Raw genomic sequence first — 22,923 nt, 5'->3', positions numbered from 1 at the left:
AAAACAAAACACACTGCCAAAATAGTTACAGTATAGTTCAGTATAGACTGAAATGTTGGTGCTGTAGTCTCATATTGTCAGAGACTGAGGGGCATTTCTTAAACTTGTAGGGAGGAAATAGATTATTTTCTCTATAGTCCTTAACCACAGATCACAGCTGAGCTAGTGAAAGAGGAGAATAGTTTTTCAGAAGGGGAGTGTTCAAATGTAGAAACCCGGGTTCCTTCACCTGGCTTTTCACATTTCAGTTGTAAGTGGATCTTGCTGGAAAAAGCCCTGTGTCTTGTTAGATTGGCTTACTATAGGGGCTGCCTGCAAATCTAAAGAAAGTTGGGCACCGTCTCCCAGCTTTCCCAGTATTTTTACATGTGGTAAATATAGCCGTAAAGCTGACCTGGAAATCTCAGTTTTAGAAAGATCTTAGGTCATGTATGTATGCCTGTGGTGGTCTGCTTCAGTTGACCACTATCAGAGGGAAAGTGTATGAATGTCCCCTTATGGCCTTTTTATGGAATCCCTGAAAGCTTTCTTGTGGCTAGGATATAGCCAAATGTTGCTTTGGGCCAGGTATGGTTTTGAGGAGGCCAAGGATAGTTCCAGGGCAGACAACCATCGGCTTATTTCCTGTTTCTGGTCAGTGTTGGAGGCGTGTTTCTGACCTGGGTTTGGTCCATGACCCAGGTGTTAACCGGTTGTGTAGCTTTCCTGTATTATATGGTTCAATCCTCATGGCATCTCTGTAAAGTCACTGATGCAGATGATGATGTTCCCATTTTGTGGGTGAACTCTGAGTCCCTGGGATGTGTAGTGACCTGCCCTGGTTGTGGGGCTTAGGGTGTGCAGTGGAGTAGCTAACTCATCACATACCTTCGCCTGATCCCAGACACTTGTGTCCATGCTGCTGCTGCCTTTCTCCATCGCATTCCTCTCCTGGGTAAAGTGAAGGAATGTCCAGTTGGATTCTTAGGGGATCATAGTGTTCTTAGGGGACAGAACTGAAAGATGCTTCGTGCTGAGTGGGGCCAGAGAAGTGTGGCATGCTCTGGACTGGGCTTGATTGACTTACAATCCCACTGAATCTGTAAACTTGTTTTTCCTGTAGATTTGAATATAGGCCTCCTTTGTAAAAGGTGTTTATGGACCCAGTGGTCAGTGTCATTGTTTTCCAGAAATGCCTTTGTTCTGATGATGTCTTTTGTTGAAGAACACACTAAGCTTGTCCAATTAGAAAGATTTCATTTCAAGGGTTGTATTTATTCATACCTACTATGTGCCAGGCCCACGCTGGGTGCAGGGAGAACAGAGGTAAAGCCTACAGGGGCCAGTCTTGTCCTCAGAGAGCCTATGGCATACTTAGTAGAGAGTGGACTGAAAGGCTGTCTGCAAGAGGAGGCAGAGCCTGGGCACAGTTTTGAAGGATGAGTAGGAGTTTCCCGGCAAGTGAGACCTGTTGGACCTAAAATGAGTCTGGTCAGTAACTGGCTTGATGTCTGGGTGCTGGGCTTTCTGGGCACTCCTCAGATATAAGGGAGAGCTAAAGAAGGAAAGGCTGTGTTTGAGATAAGAGCCTGGCACAGACTGATGGATTTCAGCTGCATTTTGCCAAGTCACCAGAGCTGGGAGCCCCAGGCACAGATCTGGTGGGGTGAGGAGACATCAAAGCCCTGCCAGTGGTGCCAGAAGATAAGGGAACCCGGGTTGATGTTGTTAGGAAGCCAAGGAAGCCCTGAAACTGAGGGTTGCTGGGGAAATGACTTGTCCAGGCAGAGTTCATGGACCTGTGGGTTCCTCCAGCTCTTAGTGATGACACATGGAGGGTGTGGCTGGCCAGGCTGACAGATGCTCCAGTGTGACCCTCAAAATAGACTGTAACATCATCTCAGCGGTGGCGGCGGCCTCCTGACATGTGACCAGTGGCTCTACCCAAGAACAGCAAGCCTGGGCTAGAGCACTGGATGGAGTTGGAGGAGCTCTCGTCTGTAGCTGGTGCCCAAAGCCAGGCCCTGAGCAAGGGCCTCTGGCCACAGCCAGCCTGCCTTTGCTTGCACTTGCAGCTGACTTCTTTGGCCAGGCAGCAGGTACTCATCTATTAATTCTCCACATCACCATGAGGCACCCATTGTTTTGTTTCATTCCCAGTCCTGGGCTCCAGGAGCACAGGCCTGAGGCCTATCTAGAGAGGAAGCAGATAAGCCTGTGTGCATGACTTCACAGGGTGGTGTAGAAAAGGCCAATTCATGGTGTGTGGTACACCCAGAGATGGCCCGGAGCTTGGACTTCCTCCTGTACCCAAGAATTTGGGGAAAGTTTCACAGAAGAGGTGGTGATGCTGAATCTGGAAGGATAGGTTGGAGAGTTCCAGGTGAACAAAGTGAGAAGCGATCCTCTGGACAGAAGGAACAGTACATTAAAAAGATGTGGAACACAGAGTGTGAGACAAGCAGAGGCCAGACCAGAAATACGTTGTGTTTTGTGGCCAAAGGGCTTGGGCTTATCCTGAGGGCAGTAGCAGTGTATGAGGACTTTGGATCTGCCTGCGCTTTTGAGACTGGATAGGGGAGAAGAAACCCCACTGGTCTGATTCAGATCCTTGTGCAGTTCAGGCCAGTGGCTTTAGGTCCTTGACTCCGGGCATGATTTCCCTATAGCAGTTGTCTTTTCTCTCCTTTGGCTGGCCTTTCACTTGTATGGTGGGATGCAGAGGTAGGATGTTGAAGACTGGTATTCAGAGAGGCTTCTCGGAGGTGAGAGGCCTCTGTGTGTGCTCGGGTTCTCTGCTATTCTGGTTTTGTCCAGTCCCATCCAAAAGACAATGCTGTCTGATTTTTCATGGAGGATCCAGACAGCCACTCACTCAACTAAGATCTCACCTGCCATGTTTCTGGTCTGGAGACCCACTTGATCTCAGGGCCTCCATTCTAGAGACAGCTGTGGCTGGTCCCTCACCCTGGGTCCCCCAACTCCAGTCTCTGTGCAGTGCCATTGAGAAGTTTGGAACTCATCTGCAGACCCAGGGAAGGGTTTGTCCTGCCTGCCCTGAGAAGTAGGTGCTATGTTTGCCCAGGGCAAGTGCAGACAGCTGTTGTGCCCTGTTCTTCCTGACTGCCCCCCAGTGCTGATGGCCTCGTGGGCAGATACTGAGCTTTGGGCTGCGTTTCTCCCTAGTAACACACTGTACTGTTTCTGGAGACATAGTGTATTGGGGCTCTGGAGCATCTTTGAACGTTTTATGGCTTACCTGTATTGGGGGTTAAAGCCCAGGTCTAGTTGGGAGTACTAAGGTGTAGCTCTGGCATGGAGTGAGAGTACTGGAGTACACGAGGTATCCACTTTTCTTGCAGGACCTGTTCCTGCACTAAGCACAGCTGACCTGCCCTGGACCTCCCTGCTCACTGTATGTCACCACTCAGGCTCCCACTGCGAGCTGAGAGTGGGGAGTGTGGCTTCTTTCTTTAAAACTGGGACTTCCTGGGTCAAGGAGCAGCCTCTAGAGAAATTCCTAAAATTCACTTCACACTGGACCCCATCCCCACCCCCGTCCCCATTGTTTTTGTTCTCAGGAGTGTTTGGTCTTTTCCCTAGATGCATCACCATATAAGGGAGATTCTCTGTTAGAGGGGAAGTGGAAGCTCATTGAGCTGGAGCACAGGAGGATGGACTCAGCAGCTCTGCATAGCAGGCACTGTGTGCCATCTTATTCTGGGGCCACTGGGAAGGAATCAGAGGCCCCAGAATGGGTCACTGTGGCCAGGGGTCAAGTTAGAAAGAAGGGACTGATTACTAGTAGAGGGATAGGGATGGATAACACTGTGTCTAAATGCAAGGATGTCCATCTGCCTCTCTAGACATTCTGTTTAAAATCCACATATGTCTTTCTAGCTCCAGGATCCTCAGTGTTTTGTTGTAATTGAAATATGACGTTGTGACTCTATTGCCAGAAATGAGGCTGGAGGACTTGGTGCTGGAACAGGGCCCAGCCCCCTGACATAAAGGGGCCAGTAAAAGATGCTCTGGACTGTGTAGGGAAGTGGCGAAGGGGTAAGTCTTTGCACTCCTTGTACACTGTCTTCCTCTCCTACCTCTTGGACCTTGGACATGGCCTGGGATTCTAGCGAAGTTTGCTTTAGGTTATGGATGGCAAGTGTCAAGGCTCACATACTCTCACTGTCTGCTCAGCTTCCATGGCAAAGGTTGCTACTGATTGATAGCGGCACTTGTTCTTGTCCAGACAGAGCCCCAGAGGTTTTCTCTATACACAGTGCACCAGGCAGCTGATATTTTTTGGTCAGAGTTTCATCATAAGACAAAACCTACTGGCCCTCTGGGTGGAGGCAGTTGAAGGTGAGAAGAGAAGGGCAGTTGTGCTCAGAGGGTCCAGGGGCTCAGCTCATCTCTTTTAGAGGACATTGCCAAGGCGGAGCTGAACCGAGAGGAAAGAAGCAGAGGGGCTGGTTTGCTGAGTAGAACTGGTTGTAATCCGGTTTCAAAGCCATGTGTCTGAACTTGGCATAGGCTGATTTATACAATGCTCTTTTTTAATATCAGCTGTTGTGCCAAGAGTTTATCAGTAGTTATATTTGCCTTTTTTTTTAACCAAAATGTATTTTTATTTTGCCTATAGGTAATTTTTCTAACTATAAAAGAGTACATTGGCTCTTTCAACAGCTGACACAGTGTACATTTTAAAAATAGACAGCAGTTAACCACTATGTATAAAAATAGATAAAGAACAAATTTCTGTATAGCACAGGGAACTGTATTCAATATCTTGTAATGACCTTTAATGAAAAAATACGAAAACAAATGTATGTATATATATGCATGACTGGGACATTATGCTGTACACTGGAAATTGACACATTGTAACTGACTATACTTCAATTAAAAAAAAAAAGAAAGCAGAGGGGACAGAGAGATGCAAATTTAACCAAATACAAGTTATTGCCATTCTGTAGGTTGTATTACTTGAGACTAGTACAGAAAACAGAAATCATTCCAGATATTTTAAGCAGAAAAGTGTTTAGTATATGGATTTAGATGATTTCAGAATTATTGGGATTTAGAGATGCTATGTAATGGTGGGCTAGGTTATTTGAATAAGACTCCCTGCTGAAAATAATGAAGGATGCTGAGTCACAAACCGGCAAACTCAAGGCCAGTTTCTGGATGAACACCTGTAACTAAAGAGTTAAGAGTAATATCTGAGTACCTAAGAGCATTTGCTGTGTCCACACTCAGCTATGCTCCAGCTTTGTAATTACACAGGGCCAGAGAGTTAGAGCTTAGGGTCCAGAGCCTGCTGGATGTGGGGTCTGGTGGGAACCCTCTCTTAGTAAGCTGGGGTGCCAACTGGCTATACCCTCTGGTTAAGGGTAGCGTATTTAGTTTTGGAATGTGGTAGGCCCTATAAGGTCAAGGCTTGGTACTTGAGTTTCCCAAGAGATTCTTTAGAGAAGGATCCAGAACCCAGGGTTGTGAATAACCTGCCTAGGGCCAACCACAGGGGCTGTTCTGCCCCTTCCTGTCTTGTGGGCTCTCTGCGTGTTTTGATGGTGCTGGTAGCAGTGGATGCATGAGAAGCTCCTGACCCACATTCAGAACTGTCTTCCTTTCAGGCTTGCTCTTCCTTGAATGGTGTTGGGCTGAGTCCATTTACCTTCATAATGCCTCTCTCACTAGGGGGCCTGCATAGAGTTGGGCTGAGTGGGTGACTGGGTGGCTCCCTGGCAGAGAGGCAGGGTCGGGGTATGGCTGCTGCAGGAGCAGCTTATACACAGTAGCAAGTGTCATGATGAGTCTATCATGGCTTTAAGCGGCCCATCAGACCAGGAAACAAAATCCCTAGCATCAAATATTAGCCCTTATTTCAGACCTAAATGTCAGTTGATGTTTTTTCCTGAAAAGTCTTTCAGGGGCTGCTTTGTAACCACAGCCCCAGAGATCCCTTCTCTTGTAGAGACTGTTGATTTCTTTATCTGGGGCAGGTTCTGATAGGAACAAGACTGCCTGCCTTCTAAGCTGTGACTAAAGTGTTATATGTCAAGGGTGAAACTGTCTGGTGAGATTCCAGTAGCTCATTGGGATTCTGGGGCAGGGACAGGGGCAGTGGTGACTGGCCCTTTGACCTGAGAGGCTTGACAGTAGAGCTTACCTTCACGCAGCCCCCAAGAGCTATCCCAGCCTTGAGGCTGAGGAATTTGTTTATTGTCTCTTCTCCTCTTTGTCACTTCCTACCAGACCTCCGTGGGCCTGGAAACATCCAGTTGATGGAGCTTAAGTTAAAAATGTTTAGGTCTCATAGTCATTGGTTCATATATCTTATGCAGCATTTGTTAAGAGTGTCTATGGGGTCCACCTTCCCTCTAAGAAGAAATTGATAAAAAGTAAAAGGAGCTAGGTCTATGTTCTTCACTCTTGTCATCGCTGTGTGCTTATGGTGAGGGACTTCTTTCTTCCGGCCCTAACATGAGATGAGGCCAGGGTACTCTGATGCTTTACTTTACACTACGCTCTGTGCCAAGCCCTACTCATCTCACCTGGTAAAGCCAGATGAGGCTGGTGTGCAGGGCCATAGGGATATTCTTGGTGACACTGTGTGTGTATGTATGGTAAAATATATGTAACATAAAATATGCCATTTTAACTATTTTTAAGTATACAATTTAGTGGTATTAATTACATTCACAATTTTGTACAACTATCACTGCTATGTTTTCCAAAACTCTTTCATCACCCCAAACAGAAACTCTGTCCCCATTAAGCAATAGCTCCCCATTCCCGCCTCCTCTCAGCCCCTCGTAATCTCTAATCTACTTTCTGTCTCTATGAATTTGTCTATTCCAGATGTTTCATATAAGTGGAATCATACAATGTTTGTCTTTTTATGTCTGGCTTATTTCACTTAGCATATTTTCAAGATTTGTCTATGTTGTGATCTGTATCAGAACTTCATTCTTTTTTATGGCTGTCTGTATTTACCACATTTTGCTTTTATTTCTCTATTCATCTGTTGATGGACACTTGGGTTTTTTACATCTTTTGTCTATTGTGAATAATGTAATGAACATTGGCATGCAAGTATCTATTTGAGTCCCTTTTCAACTCTTTTGAGTGTGCACATAAGAGTTGTTTAATTGTTATATGTTTAACTTTGAGGAACCACGAAACTGTTTTCCACAGAGGCTATACCATTTTACATCCCCACCAGCAATGTGCGAAGTTTCTAATTTCTCTATATCCTCACCAACAACTTGTTATTCCCTCCCTCTCTCCCTTCCATTCTTCCTTCCTTCCTTTTTTCCTTTCATAACCAGCCTAGGTGTGAAGTAGTATCTCATTTTGGTTTTGGTTTGCAGTTCCTAATGACTCATAATGTTGAGAATGATTTCGTGTACTTTTTGGCCATGTGTGTATTTTCTTAGAAGAAATGTCTATATAGTCCTTTGTCTAGTTTTTAACTGAGTTGTTTGTCTTTTTGTTGTTGAATTGTGGAAATTATTTATATATTTTGAATATTAGACCCTTATCAGATATATGATTTGCAGATTTTCTCCCATTCTGTAGGTTGTCTTTTCACTTTCTTGATAATGTCCTTTGATGCATAGAAGTTTTAATTTTGATGAAGTCCAACTTATCTATTTTTTTCTTTTGGTGCTCATGCTTTTGGTATTATATATAAGTATCCATTGCCAAATTCAAGGTCATGAAGCTTTTCCCCTATGTTTTCTTCTAAGAGATTTATGATTTTAGCTCTTGTATTAAGATCATTGATCCATTTTGAGTTAATTTTTATATAAGGTGTGAAGTAGAAATTCAGTTGTCCCAGCACCAACTGTTGAAGAGACTGTTCTTCCCCAATTGAATGGACTTGGCACTTTCGTTGAAAGTAATTCAGCCATAGATACTGGTTTATTTCTGGACTTATAATTCTATTTCATTAGTCTATATGTCTACCTTATGCCAATACCACACTGTTTTGATTACTGTGGTTTTATAGTAAGTTTTGAAATCAGAAAGTGTGAATCTTTTAACTTTATTCTTTTTTTAAATATTGTTTTAGCTACTCAGGGTCCCTTGCAGGTCCAAATGGATTTTGAGAATTGACTTTTCCATTTCTACAAAAAGGACTGTTGAAATTTTGGTAGGGATTGTGTTGAATCTGTAGATCAGTTTGGAGAGTATTAACAATACTCTGCATCTTAACAATATTAAGTCTTCCAATGCATGAACACAGGATATATTTCCCTTTATTTGTGTCTTCTTTAGTCTCTTTTGGCAATGTTTTATAGTTTCTAGTGTATAAGCCTTTCACCTTCTTGGTTAAATTTATTTCTAAGTATCTTTATTTTTTTTTTTTTTTGCTATTATAAATATAATTGTTTTCTTAATCTTCTCTTTCAGTTGTTCATTGTTAGTGTATAGAAATACAACTGCTTTTTGTATGTTGATTTTGTATCCTGAGACTTCGCTGTTTACTAGTTTATTAGTTCTAGTAAGCTGTCTGGTGTGTTGTTTGGGATTTCCTATATATGGGATCATGTCATCTGCAAACAGAAATAGTTTTACTTGTTCTTTTCCAATTTGTATGCCTTTTATTTCTTTTTCTTGCTTAATTGCTCTGTACTTCCAGTACAGTGTTGAATAGCAGTGGTGAAAGGTGGACAGCGCTGTCTTATTCCTCATTTTAGGGTAAAAGCTTTCAGTCTTTCACCAATGGATTTGTTGGCTGTGGGTTTTCAGAAATGCCCTTTATCATGTTGAGGAAGTTCCCTTTTACTCCTAGTTTTCTGAGTGTTTTTATCATGAAGGAATGTTGGGTTTTTCTGTCAATTGAGATTATCATGGGGGTTTTTTTCCTTTGTTCTATGTGGTTTATTATATTGATTGATTTTCTTCTGTTGAACTGCCTTTGCCTTCCTGGCATAAATCTCACTTGGTCATGGTATTAATCCTTTTAATGTATTGTTTGGTTTGGTTTGCTATAGTTTTATTGAGGATTTGTGCATTTATATTCAGAAGGTATATTGGCCTATAATTTCTTTTTCTTTTGATGTTTTCTTGGTGGCTTTTTGATTACTGTTCTAGGGTCTGCCCCATCTTGGTCTTGCATCTGGGCACAGCACACAGTCCCCAGGCATTCTGTCAAGAACTGAAGTCTCTAGGTCACAACTGGGAAGGAGCCTAGGAGCCCTTTAGTCCAACCTCTCTTCTGATAGGGAGGGAACCTGAGCTGTGGGGTGAAATCCAAGACCCAGAGTTCTGAATTGAGTGTCTGAGACCAGGCTTCAGAGTCTGGAGTGTTGTCTCTAGAGCCCTGCTGCAAAGTGTTCCTGTCACTTTAAAACTTTTCAGGTGCTTCTCTTTAGGAGGCAGGAAGGGAAATGTCAGACTTGTTGCTAAAGAGGTTCCCTGAGTGAAGTGCTTCAAGCTGTCTTTCAACACTGGGTGGGGATTACAGCAAAGCAATATTCTCCTCCCTCTAGGCCTTGTTGTACATCTCTGAAGGGTGTGAAAGTCCAGAGTCCTGGTTTCTAAGGTCCTGACCTCCGTCCACCACCACGCCTGCCTGGGTCATGGGAGAATCTCCAGTCAATTGGAGATATGTTGAGGCTGTGTCACTGCAGTGGGGTCTTCTGAGGGTATGCTCTGGGTTGCTCTTGGGATGGACCAGGTGCCATGTGAGCTGGAGCCCTAGCTCTTCTGCTGAACATGGATTTTTGACTATTTGCTGCTGTTTCTGAAGGTGTGCTCTTCTGATGCAACTTCTGCCCTCCTGTCAAGGTTCAGGGAAGTGAGTGTACCGAGGGGTTGACCACAAAGGCCAAGTCCTCTGGCACCGAAATGTTGCCCTGGGACAATCTAGGGAGAGGCTGATGGGTGCGAGCCAACAACCTCCTCAGTGTGCAGCCATAAGCTGACTCTTGAAAATGGTTTTTTATGACTATCAAAGTAATTCATGTTAATTGTGGAAAAATCTGGAAAACCAAAGAGAAAAAAGAAGAATCCAAGCTGTCTAGAGTGTGCTTCCATCTCTCTGTGTGACTGCAGTGGTTTCAGTGGACTGTTGCTTTTGTGGGAGAGTCAGCAGTGGGGGTGGAGGGCAGTATGGGCCCCATTCTGCCCCTGCTGCCTGCAGTGGATGGTGAGAGCTCAGGGTGGACTGGCCCTGTTATCACCTGAGGGCCTTTGCTGCTGCTGCTTCTGCTCCTCTGTCTTGCTCTCTGACAGATCCCAACCCGGCTTGGCTCAGACAGTGCTCCTTGCAGCCTCTTCTCTCTGGAGCCTGACAGAGAGGTGGAGTCACCTTTCTAGGTCTAGCTTGCATTGTGGTTTTGACGGTGAAGGGTAGAGGCCGACTCATGGCCTCCCTGCCATGGGAGCTTGTCTGTTGTCCTTCTGCACTTACTGGCTGTCTCCCTTCTCTGACCAGTGGTATTCTCCATTTTCCTGCCCTATAGAAGGAGTAAGTCAAATGGGTTTACCTTACTTTCAGTTGTGCTGTGGGGTAAATAACTACCCCCCAGCATCCTCAGATATATCCTGGTTCTTGAAAAGAAAGCCATGGTGGAGACATGAAGTATAGGGGAGCTAAGCTCTGTCTACCCCAGTCACCTGCTTGGGTCATGAGAGCCCGTGTTGCCTCCCTCCCAGGCGACCAGGACAGCCTGTGTCTGTTAGTGTTCCTAGCATTGCCTGACCTGTTACCAAGAAGGAAGCAAATGCTCACTTCCTTTCTCCTTGGCAATCCCATGTAAACAAGCATTTGTTTTTAGATATCCCAAGATCCAGGCCTTTAAGGATAGCCTTCTTTCCTTTACTAGATTTCCATGCTAGGGGAGCCTCCAGTGCATGAACTAAAGGATAGTGGGGTTGTCCAGTTGTCTGCCAGCAGCCCTCCTGGTGCTCATTGGTCTTACCCTGATCACTGGCTGGCCTGGGGGCTCTCTGGACTCTGGTGGTAACTGAAGAAGCAGGCTCTGGCAGGCCCCGTAATGTGCCCTTGGGCACATGGTGAACTCAGTGGTAGAGGTGATTTGAATCTGGGTATGTCTGATATATTTGGTCTGATATAGGTATGTTTCCTGTTCAGCTGTTTGTACACAGTGTAGTTGCCAGGACTGCAGCAGGGCTAGAGAAAGGCTGCTACTGACAGGCACTTAGGCTCCAAAGTTTCCAAGCCTCAAAAAATTGCCCTTTCTTTGGTGACTGGTTGCTCTGGGATGTGTCTTGGGCAGCTCCTTCCCCACCTAGTAAGTTCACTGTGTTCTGAAGAAGCACTTGGCTGTCTCCATGTCTTGCCATCCCCACTGCTTCTTTCCTTATCTAGCTCTGTCTTCTTCCACTAGGGTGATTTTGGTAGCCTCCAGTTTTGCCTCTTCAGTGCATTTTCCAAATATGAGTTGTTTGATCAGATGCCCCTTTCTGAATTTTTCCTGCAGCTTCCCATTGCCCTCCCGCGGAGTTCAAACTCCTTAAGCTAGCATGCAAGCTGTGTGTGAATAGCTCGTTTCCTGCTCCAGCTTTAGCTCTTTTTACATCTGCCCAAGCTGTGACCCAGCCACAATGAACTTCTCTCAGTTCCTTGACCTTGGGGCTCTCTGCCTCAGCACATTCTGTTGCTTCTGTGTTTTGTTCCAGCTTGCTTAGATTTTTTTGTGAGTGGATGGTGAAGTAAACTTTCCCCTTGCCTGTTATGTCACTAGCTCTATGGTTGTAAGTCACTCAGTTTCACAGTACTGAAGTCCAGTGTAAGTAAGAGGGATGTTATGGCTGAGTTCAGACCTCACTTACCTGTCTCATAGCTCTGTTATGATCTCATACCAGCTAGAAGTTGAAATTCCCATTGAAATATGGCTGGGAGAGAGCCTGTGACTTTGGTGATAAAGTTCTTCACCAGCCCATGAATGGATGAACTCTAGGGCTTTGATGAATGTCCATTATGTGTCCAGCACTGTGGTGACTCTGTGCTTTTACTATAAGGGCTGGGGGTTCCTTCCTATAGCCCCTGCATCCTGAGGTGGGCAGCAGACATTGCATCTGTTCTCTCCTCTGTGGCGTAAGACATAGAGTTGGAACCTGTAAACTTAGGCTGTCTCTTGTGCTTAGATGTTTGGGTTGGGAGATTGATCTTTGGGGGATATCAGAACTAAATAAACTCATATTCACATGCTGGGTTTTTTGGCCAGAGATGACATCTTTGAAAAGGCAGGTAAAGGTATTGTCTCCCTGGACCCTAAATTGCCAAGCTTGAAGACAGGAAAAGACTTAATGTAATAACAAATGTTACAATTGAAGAGAGTGGGCTTGAAACTTTTTTTTGGTGAATCAATACAGTTGCATTGATATGTAGTCATTTATTTTATTGTGGTAAAGTGTATGTAACATAAAATTTACCATTTTAATTGTTCTTAAGTGTACGGTTCATTTAGCCTTAAGTACATTCACATTGTTGTGCAACCATCACCATCATCCATCTCCAGAACTTTTTTCATCTTGCCAAACTGAAACTCTGTATCCATTAAATGATAACTTCCTGTTCTCCCCTCCCCCTAGACCCTGGCAACCACCATTCTTTCTGTCTCTATGAATTTGACTACGCTAGATACCTCATATAAATGGAATCATACGATATTTGTCTTTTTGTGATTGGCTTACTTCATTTAGCTTACTGTCCTCAAGGTTCATCCATGTTGTAGCATATGTCATAATTTCCTTCCTTTTAAAGATTGTATAATATTCCACTGTATGTATATATCACATTCTGTTTATCTACTCATCAATAGACATTTTCCACCAAGTTAAAAAACAAAAGATAGTATAGAAACACAACTGTTTTTTGTGTGTTGATTTTGTATCCTGTGACGTTGCTGAATTTTTTTGTTAGTTCTAAGTTTTTTGTGGAATCTAAGTTTTTTGTAGGGTTTTCTATGTATGGGATCATGTCATCTATGAAGAGAAATAATTTTACCTCTTCCTTTCCAATTTGGATGCCTTTTATTTCTTTTTCTTGTCTAATTGCTTTGTTTAGAACTTCTAATACACTGTTGAAAAGAAGTGGCAAAAGCAAGGATCTTTGTCTTGTTCCTGATCTTAGAGGAAAAGTTTTCCGTCTTTTATCATTGGATATGATGTTAGCTGTAGGTTTCTCATATATGGCCTTTATTTATTTACTTAATTAAAAAATTGTTCTACCTTTTTTTTTTTTTTTGCGAAGGGAGGTAAGTAGGGTTTAAATTTTTATTTATATATTTATTTTAGAGGAGGTACCAGGGATTGAACCTAGGACCTTGTGCTTGCTAAGTATGCGCTCTACCACTTGAGCTATACCCTCCCCCCATATGGCCTTTATTATGTTGAGATAATTTCCTTTTATTCCTAGTTTGCTGAGTGTTATTGAGAAGTGATTTATCGTACCTTATAATTCACTCAGTACAGTGTACAGTTGAGTGTTTTTCAGTATATTCACAGTGTCATATTTTTTTCCCTCTTTGCTTATGTCAGACTAGTTGGATAACAGTTTTTAAGTGTATGAAGGCTTGATGGAAGGCTGCATCTTTTTGTAATTTTAGAACATTGTACTTTTGGGAAAGACTTAATGTCACTCAGTGTTTGAAAAGTTGGGACTCATTCCCTTTGAATAGTGACTTATCTCCGACCTCACATGAACATGCGTCTTAGGCTCCTGTGGGGCTGCTCTCTGTGTCATTGACACTCAAGTGGCATGGCCTCCAAATGTGGATACTGGTCTCCTCTGGGTGCTCTACCCTTAGTTTATCTATTCAGATTCTCAAGTTGACCCTGGGGTTTGTACAGAGGCTCTGGGCTATCCACTCATAAACACTGTCCCACCTGTGGGGCAGAGTCTATAGAAAGGTGTTCAGAGCTAGCTGCCAGAGGTGGAAGAGGCTTCCCCTAAGCAACTTGTGTTTGAGTGCATGTGCCTCAGTAGTTCCCTGTTTCCATGGAAAGTTGTGAAACCAGAGCCCTGTTGCTGGTGGCCAAGCATATGCTTCCTGAATGACCTTTGACCTCCCCTATTTGCAATAACCTTAAGTGGTTAGGATCACCCAGGAAGCACATGTGCTCCAAACACAAGCCGTCAACTTAGTGTCAGGAAACCTATATGCCAGGGATGGGATCACATGTGGTGTTGGGTAGAGGCCAGGCCCCTCTGAATGGGGCAGGTTGAGTGTCCTGGCATTCAAGATAGGAAAACTCCTGGCTATGTTGCACTTGTATATGTTGATTGATGACTGCAGGGCAGTTGGGGTCATTTGCTGCTTGGTCAGCTGTGGCATACAAGGGAAGGGAGCCAACTTTTGGCAACCTCCTCCATGTAAAGTAAGGAAGCTTATTATTTGGGCTGCTGTTTTTTCTGGGAAGATATGCAGGTTTTAGTGTAATGGAAATCCTGCTAGCAAGTTTACACAGCTTTGCTCCTGATGGTCCTTCAGGGTCCCCTTCTGGCAGGAGGTAGCAGGCAGTTTGAGATTTTTGAGTCCTTTGAAGTTATTATTTGAAGTGCTGTTCTTTTTACTTTTCTCCTTTTCCTTCCCTCCCTCTTCCCCTGACCCTTGCAAGCCAATTATTAGGGCCATGTATTGATTAGTGTCTTTTCCCCATTCTTACCTAGCAAGGTAAGGGTAGCTGGTTTCAAAATGGATGGGTCAGAGCCTTTCCTCCCTGCTCCTCCAAAACCAGAGAAGGGTAATGGGGCACTTACTGCAGACGGAAGGCTCACAGGTTCAGGAGTACCATGTTGTGGGTACTCCAGTAATGTTAGGTTTTTATTGATTTTTTTTAGTGGAGGTGCTGGGGATTGAACCCAGGACCTTGTGCATGCTGGGCAGGCACTCTCTCACTAGACTATACCCTCCTCCCACTCCAGTAGTGTTAGGAAAGCAGGTACATATGGTGCATGAAACCTGCCAAGAGAGAAAAGGAATAGTTCAGGATGGAGAAATGTATGTGAAATGGTTCCTTGCAGAATTATAACAGGGAGCAATTGGAATGTAAATGTACAGCTAGTTGAAAATGGTCAAAATAAGCCAATCCCATTTAATGGCTTTAAAAAAAAGCATTTTTTTATTGTGGTAAAATATACATAACACAAATTTTACCATTTTAACTACTTTTAAGTGAACAGTTCAGTGGCTTAAAGTACCTTTACATTGTTATACAACCATGAAGTTATACCTCAGCCATCTTGGTGTTTTCAGTACTGTGAGCTCCTCAACTACCTGTTGATGCTCATATGTGGTTAATATCAGACATCACATTTGGGTTTCTACTATTTTACTCTTAGATGGTGGTGACTTGCTTCTTTTATTTCTAATTTCTTAGAGGCAATACCTCACTGTTTCTTTATATATTACAAATATTTAGACTAAAAAAATCTATTTATTTTCTTTTCTGACTTGCCCTCTGATGAGTGCCACTGAGATATCTTTGGCAGAGTTCCAAGCATGGGTCCCATCTTGCTGTGGCTGCCTTAGTTGTTTAGGTACCTGGGTGGGAGAAGTTGCAGGGATCTCGGGGGGTTCACACACCACCACCTTCAACTTTGAATGGTTGAGGATGCCAGTGGTAAATGTATGGGGTGAGGATAATGAGTTTGGAGACCCCAGAGAAGAAGCCCTGTGTGAGGAGTCTTTATGATCCTATCCAGATCCAACCAGCTGTACTTTTTCCATGTCTTGATCCTTGCTGAAGAGTAGATTGCCCTGTGGGCTTGATCGTGCATTATCCTACCAAGTACTACCTGGGATTGAACTACTTACTTTAAGCACTTCTTGGGAATAGATTCTACCGCCTTTGCTGGAGCCAGAAACCAAGGCACTGGAAACAGTGATTCCAGGAAACTTCCCTCTGAAACTGAAGCCAGTGGTTCCTGGTTACAGACACTACCTCCTGTTTCTTCAGCTGCTTAAGGCATTGAGATGATTTCTGTTAGAAAAATCAAAATGTAAAGGTTTGCCAAGAACCACTAGTGTGTTAAAAGAGTCTTTACATTCATTACTTTTCCTGTTTTTCTGTCTTACCAAGAGATATTTGAGAAGGTAGATGCATAATCATTTGCTAACCAGAATTTGTGTGTGTGTGCTTTTTCAAAGGTACATGGGAATAGGACTCTCAGCTCAAGGCGTCAACATGAACAGGCTTCCTGGTGAGTCATTGGTTAAGAGAACATTTGTTCTACTCTCCTGATCCATTCTGTGATGAGAGTCATGGTGGCAGCCAGCGGACTGGAGAGGACTTTGTTTGCTGGCTGCCTACTCCAAGCCAAGTAATTGGGTGGAGGATTCTGAAAGGTGGACATTGGGCTGTGATGGTGTGGGCTTCCATTCCAAAAACTAATTGGCAAGTGATTGTCCTTCATGGAATTTGAACTGTTTACAGTCAAAAACTAAGCGACCTGAGCTTGCTCCCAGTGGGGATACGCCTCAGTAGCCCTCACTCCCATTGGCCTTTGCTTGCCAGCCTGGGACGCCGGCATATACAGAGAGGAAGGTTGCTACCAACCTTGGTTCCTTTTTCACTTTACCGCTAATGACCAAAGTCTTTAAGTGACCTCCCTCATGGAACATGGTTGAGGTGATTTCTTAATAAATAGGATGTGCACAAGACTTAAGTTTACAGTCCACAACCTCAGATTTGTGGAATGCCCTGGGCTCTGCAGATGGGCCTCTTTTACCATCCAGGCACCCTTTCAGCTGTTTTCTGCCCAGCAGCTCATGCCCAGTCCCAGGCTAGGCACAACTGATGGGACAGAAGCCTTTACTTGAAGCTGGTGGGTTCCAGAAGATGGTCCTTAGTCACTTTGTACCTTGAATGGCATAAGTGACATGGTACAAGCTACCTGGACACTGTCACAGAGGCAAGCAAAGTCCCTATGATTTTGCCCAGGGAACTCTACTTTCTGTGCCTCTGACACAGAGAAGGCAGCTGGCTTTTTCCAAAGAGGGAGTAGCACTTAAGCCTTACGTCTTTTCCAGTCTATGTTGAATATCAATCAGATTTTTTTCTAATTGACTAATTTCAAGTACTTGAAATCTAGACTTGCTCAGGATTCAAATAATTGTCAGGAACCTGACTTTTTAAAAAATTGGCTTTGATCTGAGCAAAACTAGCCTTTAATTATTAATTAGAATGCGTATGGCATGTCTGGCTTCTTTGTGTAGTGTGTAGCTGTGATCTTTGTTATACAAGTCCCTGGCCTCGACTGACTAGATGTGTCTACAGTGTCCATAGCTCTGCCTCTTAGTGAAGATGTGTCTACAGTGTCCATAGCTCTGCCTCTTAGTGAACAAGGAGCTTAGAGAAATAATTTCCCATCAAGGGTAAACTGATTCTTAATACTTTTCTTGCTCTAAATATGCTCTTTGAACTTTTGCATAGCTTTGGTGGCAGAGAAAAGAGGCTTTTATAGGCTTATTATACAAAAGTAGCTACTATAATCTCTTATTGGATGGCACTTTAAGCAACCTTGAACGCTGGTTAAGTAAATTTTTATTAATCTACATAAAGGGATACTATCCAGCCATGAAAAGAAAGAGGAGGCTCTTCAGATACTGATTTGGAGTAATTTCTGGGATGTATTGTTAAGAGGCATAGAACAATGTATATTATGCTACTGAATGAGCAAAAAAAGAGGGAAAATAAACATAACTGTATCTGCTGGTACATGCGTAGAATATCTTTGAAAAGCTGCAGAAAAACTTGTGATATTGGCTGTCCCTTGGGACAGGTTGGCTAGGGATAGGACTGGAAAGGAAGTTTTTCATTTTTGAAGATTTGAAATTTTCTTTCATGTGAATATATTATGTTTTAAAAATATAAATAAAATTAAAATAAAATTACCAAAAGCAAATTCCCCTGCAGTAAGAAACCCTCACACCTGGCTTTCAGCTTGTCTTGGAATGCCTTTTACCATGTGCTAGGCATGGTGTTCTGAGTTCCACATGCTTGTCCTTCTTTAGTAAGAACCATTTTTGCATGGTCATTGAGTTTGGGATCCATGGATTGGAACAGATGAGGTAGGAGGGGTTCAAGGTCTGCCTGGGTTGACCTGAATCTCTTTGAGATGGAGCCATGTAGAGCTGGCTTAGTCTGTTTGCCTTGTTCATAAGATGGGGCTTTTGACCCCTCTGGGCTGCTTAGAGGTCACCTGAAGGTCATGTGCTTTGACACTGTTAACCGAACACTGCTGTGAAGTCAGACCCTACGTGGGCACAGAGGCTGGCTCTGTAGGGAGAAGGGGCCTGGAGACAGGGGATAAGGTATCAGTCCCCACTGTAGCGTATCAGGAGCGCTGGCACCTTCTTTACATCTTCACTGGTGCATCTCTTTTTGGCAAGAGAAAGGGGCCTTGGTGTTTTGTGGGTATTGCGTCTGTCTTCATTTTCACACTGCCTGCCAGTTCCCGAGAGTTTTCCTTCCTGCCATATTTGATCATCTTCCCGATTATTTCTTAAGGTGGAAAGTAGGAATCAGGTTGCATCTAGATAGGAATTCCCCCTAGGAAGGATGGATGCCTCTGGTTTTCCCAGTTTCAGGGCTGGCTGAATGGCTGGACAGACCTAGCACAGGACATTTGTAGGAATAGAGGGAAGACACCTCTCTCAGGAATGATGGTGGATCTGCCACTGTTCATATCAATGCTGGGTTTGGAAGATGAGAATCCCCTTTGGTGCTTTCCATTTTCTGGGGTCACACTTTTTTTTTCGGTGATGCGCATAACATTCTCCAAAACACATACACATGCACATACACATATCATCATTCATAAACAGTTAGACCTGAAACTACTTGCATGTATTTAGGTATTGAGGTGAGATATGGAGAATGAAAGCAGTTAAGCCTGTCTGCCAGTTGCTTCTGATTTCTAAGAGGCCATTGGTTGAGTTGAAGGCTATTTGGACTGTTTGGATATATGGTTGGTTGGAGGGGAGTGATGGGATTAGCTGTAGCTGTGTCTAGAATTTGAGACTTTGGTGTTAACTTCAGATGACATATTTGAGGGTTGATGTGTCTCCTTGATAGATACAGGTGTGTTTAGTGGAGAGTGGTGATTGGGGTAGTTACTCTAGCTTCACAATGGTGTTTCAGCCTGGCACTTAGGGGCAAATAGGAGTTTGCCAGATGTTTATGAACAATGGTACCATAGGGCCTGTGAGTGGATCCCTAAGTTGCCTGAGAGAATGCTTCCTGGGAACAGTCAATGAGCCAGTTGAGGGAAGAGTCTTGTGTTCCATGGCAAGGGGGCCTGGACTTCTTTATATAAACAGTGGATGCTGCAGGAGTGGTTTGAGCAGGGACAAGATGTGATCAGATTTGCTAGTTCAGGAGTGAACCAGTGTAGAGGAGGCCTTCCAAAGAGGTCAAGGCTGGGCTGGGGCTCCTGGGTAGTAAGAACTCTTAAGAGCTCAGGCATATCAGGGAACTTCAAGAGGTGGTAAATTATGGTTTAATAAAAAGACTCCATTTCCTTGTCCTAAAATATTTAACTGGAAACATTTCATTAGAAGTGGACAGTTAAATTTGTAAATACCTTTTTTTTTCAGTTTTATTAGGTAGAATTGTTACAGTTTGCACATATACAATATATTGCATGTAAGTACATATATACAATATACTGCACACATTTTTAAAAATTTACATATATGTACTGTTCATTGTTTCTAAGAACGGTTTAGAGCTTTAGCTTTTTAAACTTACATAGTTATCAAAGAAATATAGCCAACCACAAAATAAGAATCAACAGAATGCAGTAATCCAATCATAAAGACACTCAAATGTGCTTACACATATTGAAGAAACCAATCATCTAGGTTATAAATAATTAGTTCATTTGTTTCCTTTTTCTTTTTTAAGATTCCACATATAAGTGATATCATATGGCATATTTCTTTCTCTTTCTGGCAGTAAATGCCTTTTGAGTGTCTACTGAGATAACTCAATATATCTAGTTTATTTGTGAAGAATCCTACTAGGTCATTGGGAGGGATTCCTTATTGTCATTGCTGTATATGTAGATTATTTTCTCTTTGCAAGTTTAGGAAAAATTTACCAGTGATTCCATCAGGGCCAGTTGGTCTTTTGGGGAGGACATTTTTTGATGTCTTCTTCCTCTCTTGTTAGCTTGTTTAGGTAGCAGCTTGTTTCTTGTGGCATCACTTTCAGTATATTTTGCTTTGGCCATCTGATCTTTCAATTTATAGGAAAATGACTATGATTAATATTATGAAAACCTAAAAAACCATCTTCATGATTGAACTTTTAGATTAATTAAATCCATTTTGTTAATTATTTAAAAAAGAACAATTACTCTAATCAAGCTATTTTCTTATTTTAAGATTGAGATATAATTAATATAACATAAAAATTCACCTCTTTAAAGTGTACAATTCAATGGCTTTAGTATAGTCACAAAGTTGTGCTACTGGCACTACTAATTTCAGATTATTTTCATCGTCCCAAAGAGAAACTCCAGACCCATTCATTAGCAGTCATTCCCTGACTTTCCCTCCCTCTAGTCCCTGGAAACCACTAATCTACTTTCTGTCTCCGTGGATTTTCCTATTCTGGACTTTTCATATCAATAGAATCGTATAATATGTGACCTTTTGTGACTGGCTTCTTTCAGTTAGCATAATGTTCTCAAGATTCATCTAAGTTGTAGCATGTATCAGAACTTCATTCCTTCTTTTTTCTTTAATACGTGATACATTCTTAATTCATTCAATACACATTTATTGAGTACCTAAAATGTGCATTGTTCTAGAACTTGCACGTTGTTTTGGGTCTTATATCCTAGTACAAATGGATGTGCTTATAGAAGTTCTAAGACAGAATTCATATAGTCCATATGTTTGGTTTTTTTCTTTTTTTTTCTTTTTTTATTGAAGTATAGTCAATTTACAATGTTGTGTCAATTTCTGGTGTACAGGGTAATGTTTGTCATCATTCCTTATGGCAGAATAATACTTTGTTATATTGATATATCACATTTTGCTTATCCATGCATCTGTTGATGATTATTTGGATTGTTTCTACCTTTTGTCTGTTATGATTGATACTGCTGCAAACATTTGTGTATAGGTTCTTTGCAGACATGTGTTTTCATTTGTCTTGACTATATACCTAAGAGTGGAAATGTTGGGTCATATGGTAACACTTTATTAATCATTTGAAGAACTGCCAGGCTGTTTTCCATAGTGGTTGCCCCATTTTACATTCCCACTAGCAGTGTATGAAGGTTGATTTCTCCATATCTTTGCCTACACTTGTTATTATCTGACTTTTTATTGTAGCCATCCTATTGGGTGTGAAAAGCTATCTCATTGTGGTTTTCATTTTATTTCCCTGATGACTCATGATGTCAAGTCTATTTTTATGTGCTTATTGAACATTTGTATATCTTCCTTGGAGTAATGTTTATTAATATCTTTTGTCTGTTTTTAATTGGGTTTTTTATCTTTTTATTATTGAGTTGTATGAGTTCTTTATATATTCAGGATACAGATTTCTTCTCAGTTATATGATTTGGAAATCTTTTCCCCCGTTTTTTAGGTTGTCTTTTCACTTAAAAAAATTTTTTTTGGTGGGAGGTAATTAGGTTTATTTATTTATTTATCTTAGTGGAGGTACTGGGGATTGAACCCAGGACCTTGTGCATGGTAATTAAGCAAATATTTTGCCACTGAGCTATACCCTCCTCCCTTGTCTTTTCACTCTCTTGATGTCCTTTGAAGCATGTGTTTATTTTGATGAAGTCCTGTTTATCTATTTTTTTCTTTTGTTGCTCATGCTTTTGGTATCATAGCTAAGAATCCTTCACCAAATCCTAGGTCATGAATATTAAATATATTTTCTTCAAAGAGTTTTATAATTTTACTCTTATATTTAGGTTTTTGATCCATTTTGAATTGATTTTTGTTTATAGTGTGAGGTAAGGATTCATCTTCATTCATTTGCATGTGGCTGTCTAATTGTCCTAGCATCATTTGTTGAAAAGACTGTTCTTTCCCCACTGAATAATCTTGGCACCTTTGTCAAAAATCAATTGAGCTGGAGGGGAGGATATAGCTCAATTGCAGAGTGTGTGCTTAGCATACACGAGGTCCTGGGTTCAGTCCCAAGTACTTCCGTTTAAAATATTATAAATAAATAAATAAACCTAATGTCCCCACCCCCCCAAAAAAAAGAAAGAAGGAAAAAAATCAATTGAGCCAGAGATGTATGGATTTATTTCTGGATTCTCAATTCTGTTCCACTGATCTGTGTATATTTTTCCTTGTGCTTATACCACACTCTTGCCTTGAAGTAAATTTTGAAAGTGGGAAATGTGAGTCCTTCAACTTTTTTTCCTCTTTTTCAGGCTTGTTCTAGCTATTCTGGGTCCCTTGCAATTCCATATGAATTTTAGAATCAGCTTATCAATTCCTTTAAAGAAGTCAGCTGAGATTTTGGTACGGATTGCATTGACTCTGAATCTGTATATCAGTTTGGAAAGTATTGCCATCTTAACAATGTTAAATCTTTCAGTCCATGAGAATAGGATGTTTTTCCATTGTATAGATCTTTAATTTCTTCGAATAATATTTTGTAGTTTTCAAAGTTTAAGTTTTATGTTTCATTTGTCAAATTTATTCCTATTCTTTTTGATGCTACTGTGAGTGGAACTGTTTTCTTAATTTCATTTTTAGGTTGTTCATTGCAAATATATAAAACGTAATTGGTTTTTGTATGTTGATTTAATATTATAATCTTTTTTGTATGTTCTGGATTCAGTTTGCTGGTAGTTTGTTGATGATATTTGCTTTTATTTTCTTTTTTTGGTCCTTCTTTCCTTTGGTTTATTACTTTATTTTTCCCCATAGTATAAGTATAGGTATATCATTATATTTTAATTTTCTTGCTAAT

General features: G+C 41.9%; 1 protein-coding gene across 1 annotated transcript in view; it reads left to right on the top strand.

The window, feature by feature from the left end:
- RANBP10 (RAN binding protein 10) overlaps positions 1 to 22,923 on the top strand; it is a 60,265-nt gene that overhangs the window by 2,623 nt on the left and 34,719 nt on the right. The window contains exon 3 of the mRNA XM_006203706.4: positions 16,113 to 16,165. Coding sequence (XP_006203768.1) covers positions 16,113 to 16,165 — 53 coding nt within the window. The remainder of the gene's footprint in view (positions 1 to 16,112; positions 16,166 to 22,923) is intronic.

The sequence above is a fragment of the Vicugna pacos genome, chromosome 9, assembly GCF_048564905.1.
Source record: "Vicugna pacos chromosome 9, VicPac4, whole genome shotgun sequence".
Classification (NCBI taxonomy): Eukaryota; Metazoa; Chordata; class Mammalia; order Artiodactyla; family Camelidae; genus Vicugna; species Vicugna pacos.
The sequence above is the reverse complement of the archived record's forward strand: the minus strand, read 5'-3'. Positions and strand labels throughout refer to the sequence as shown.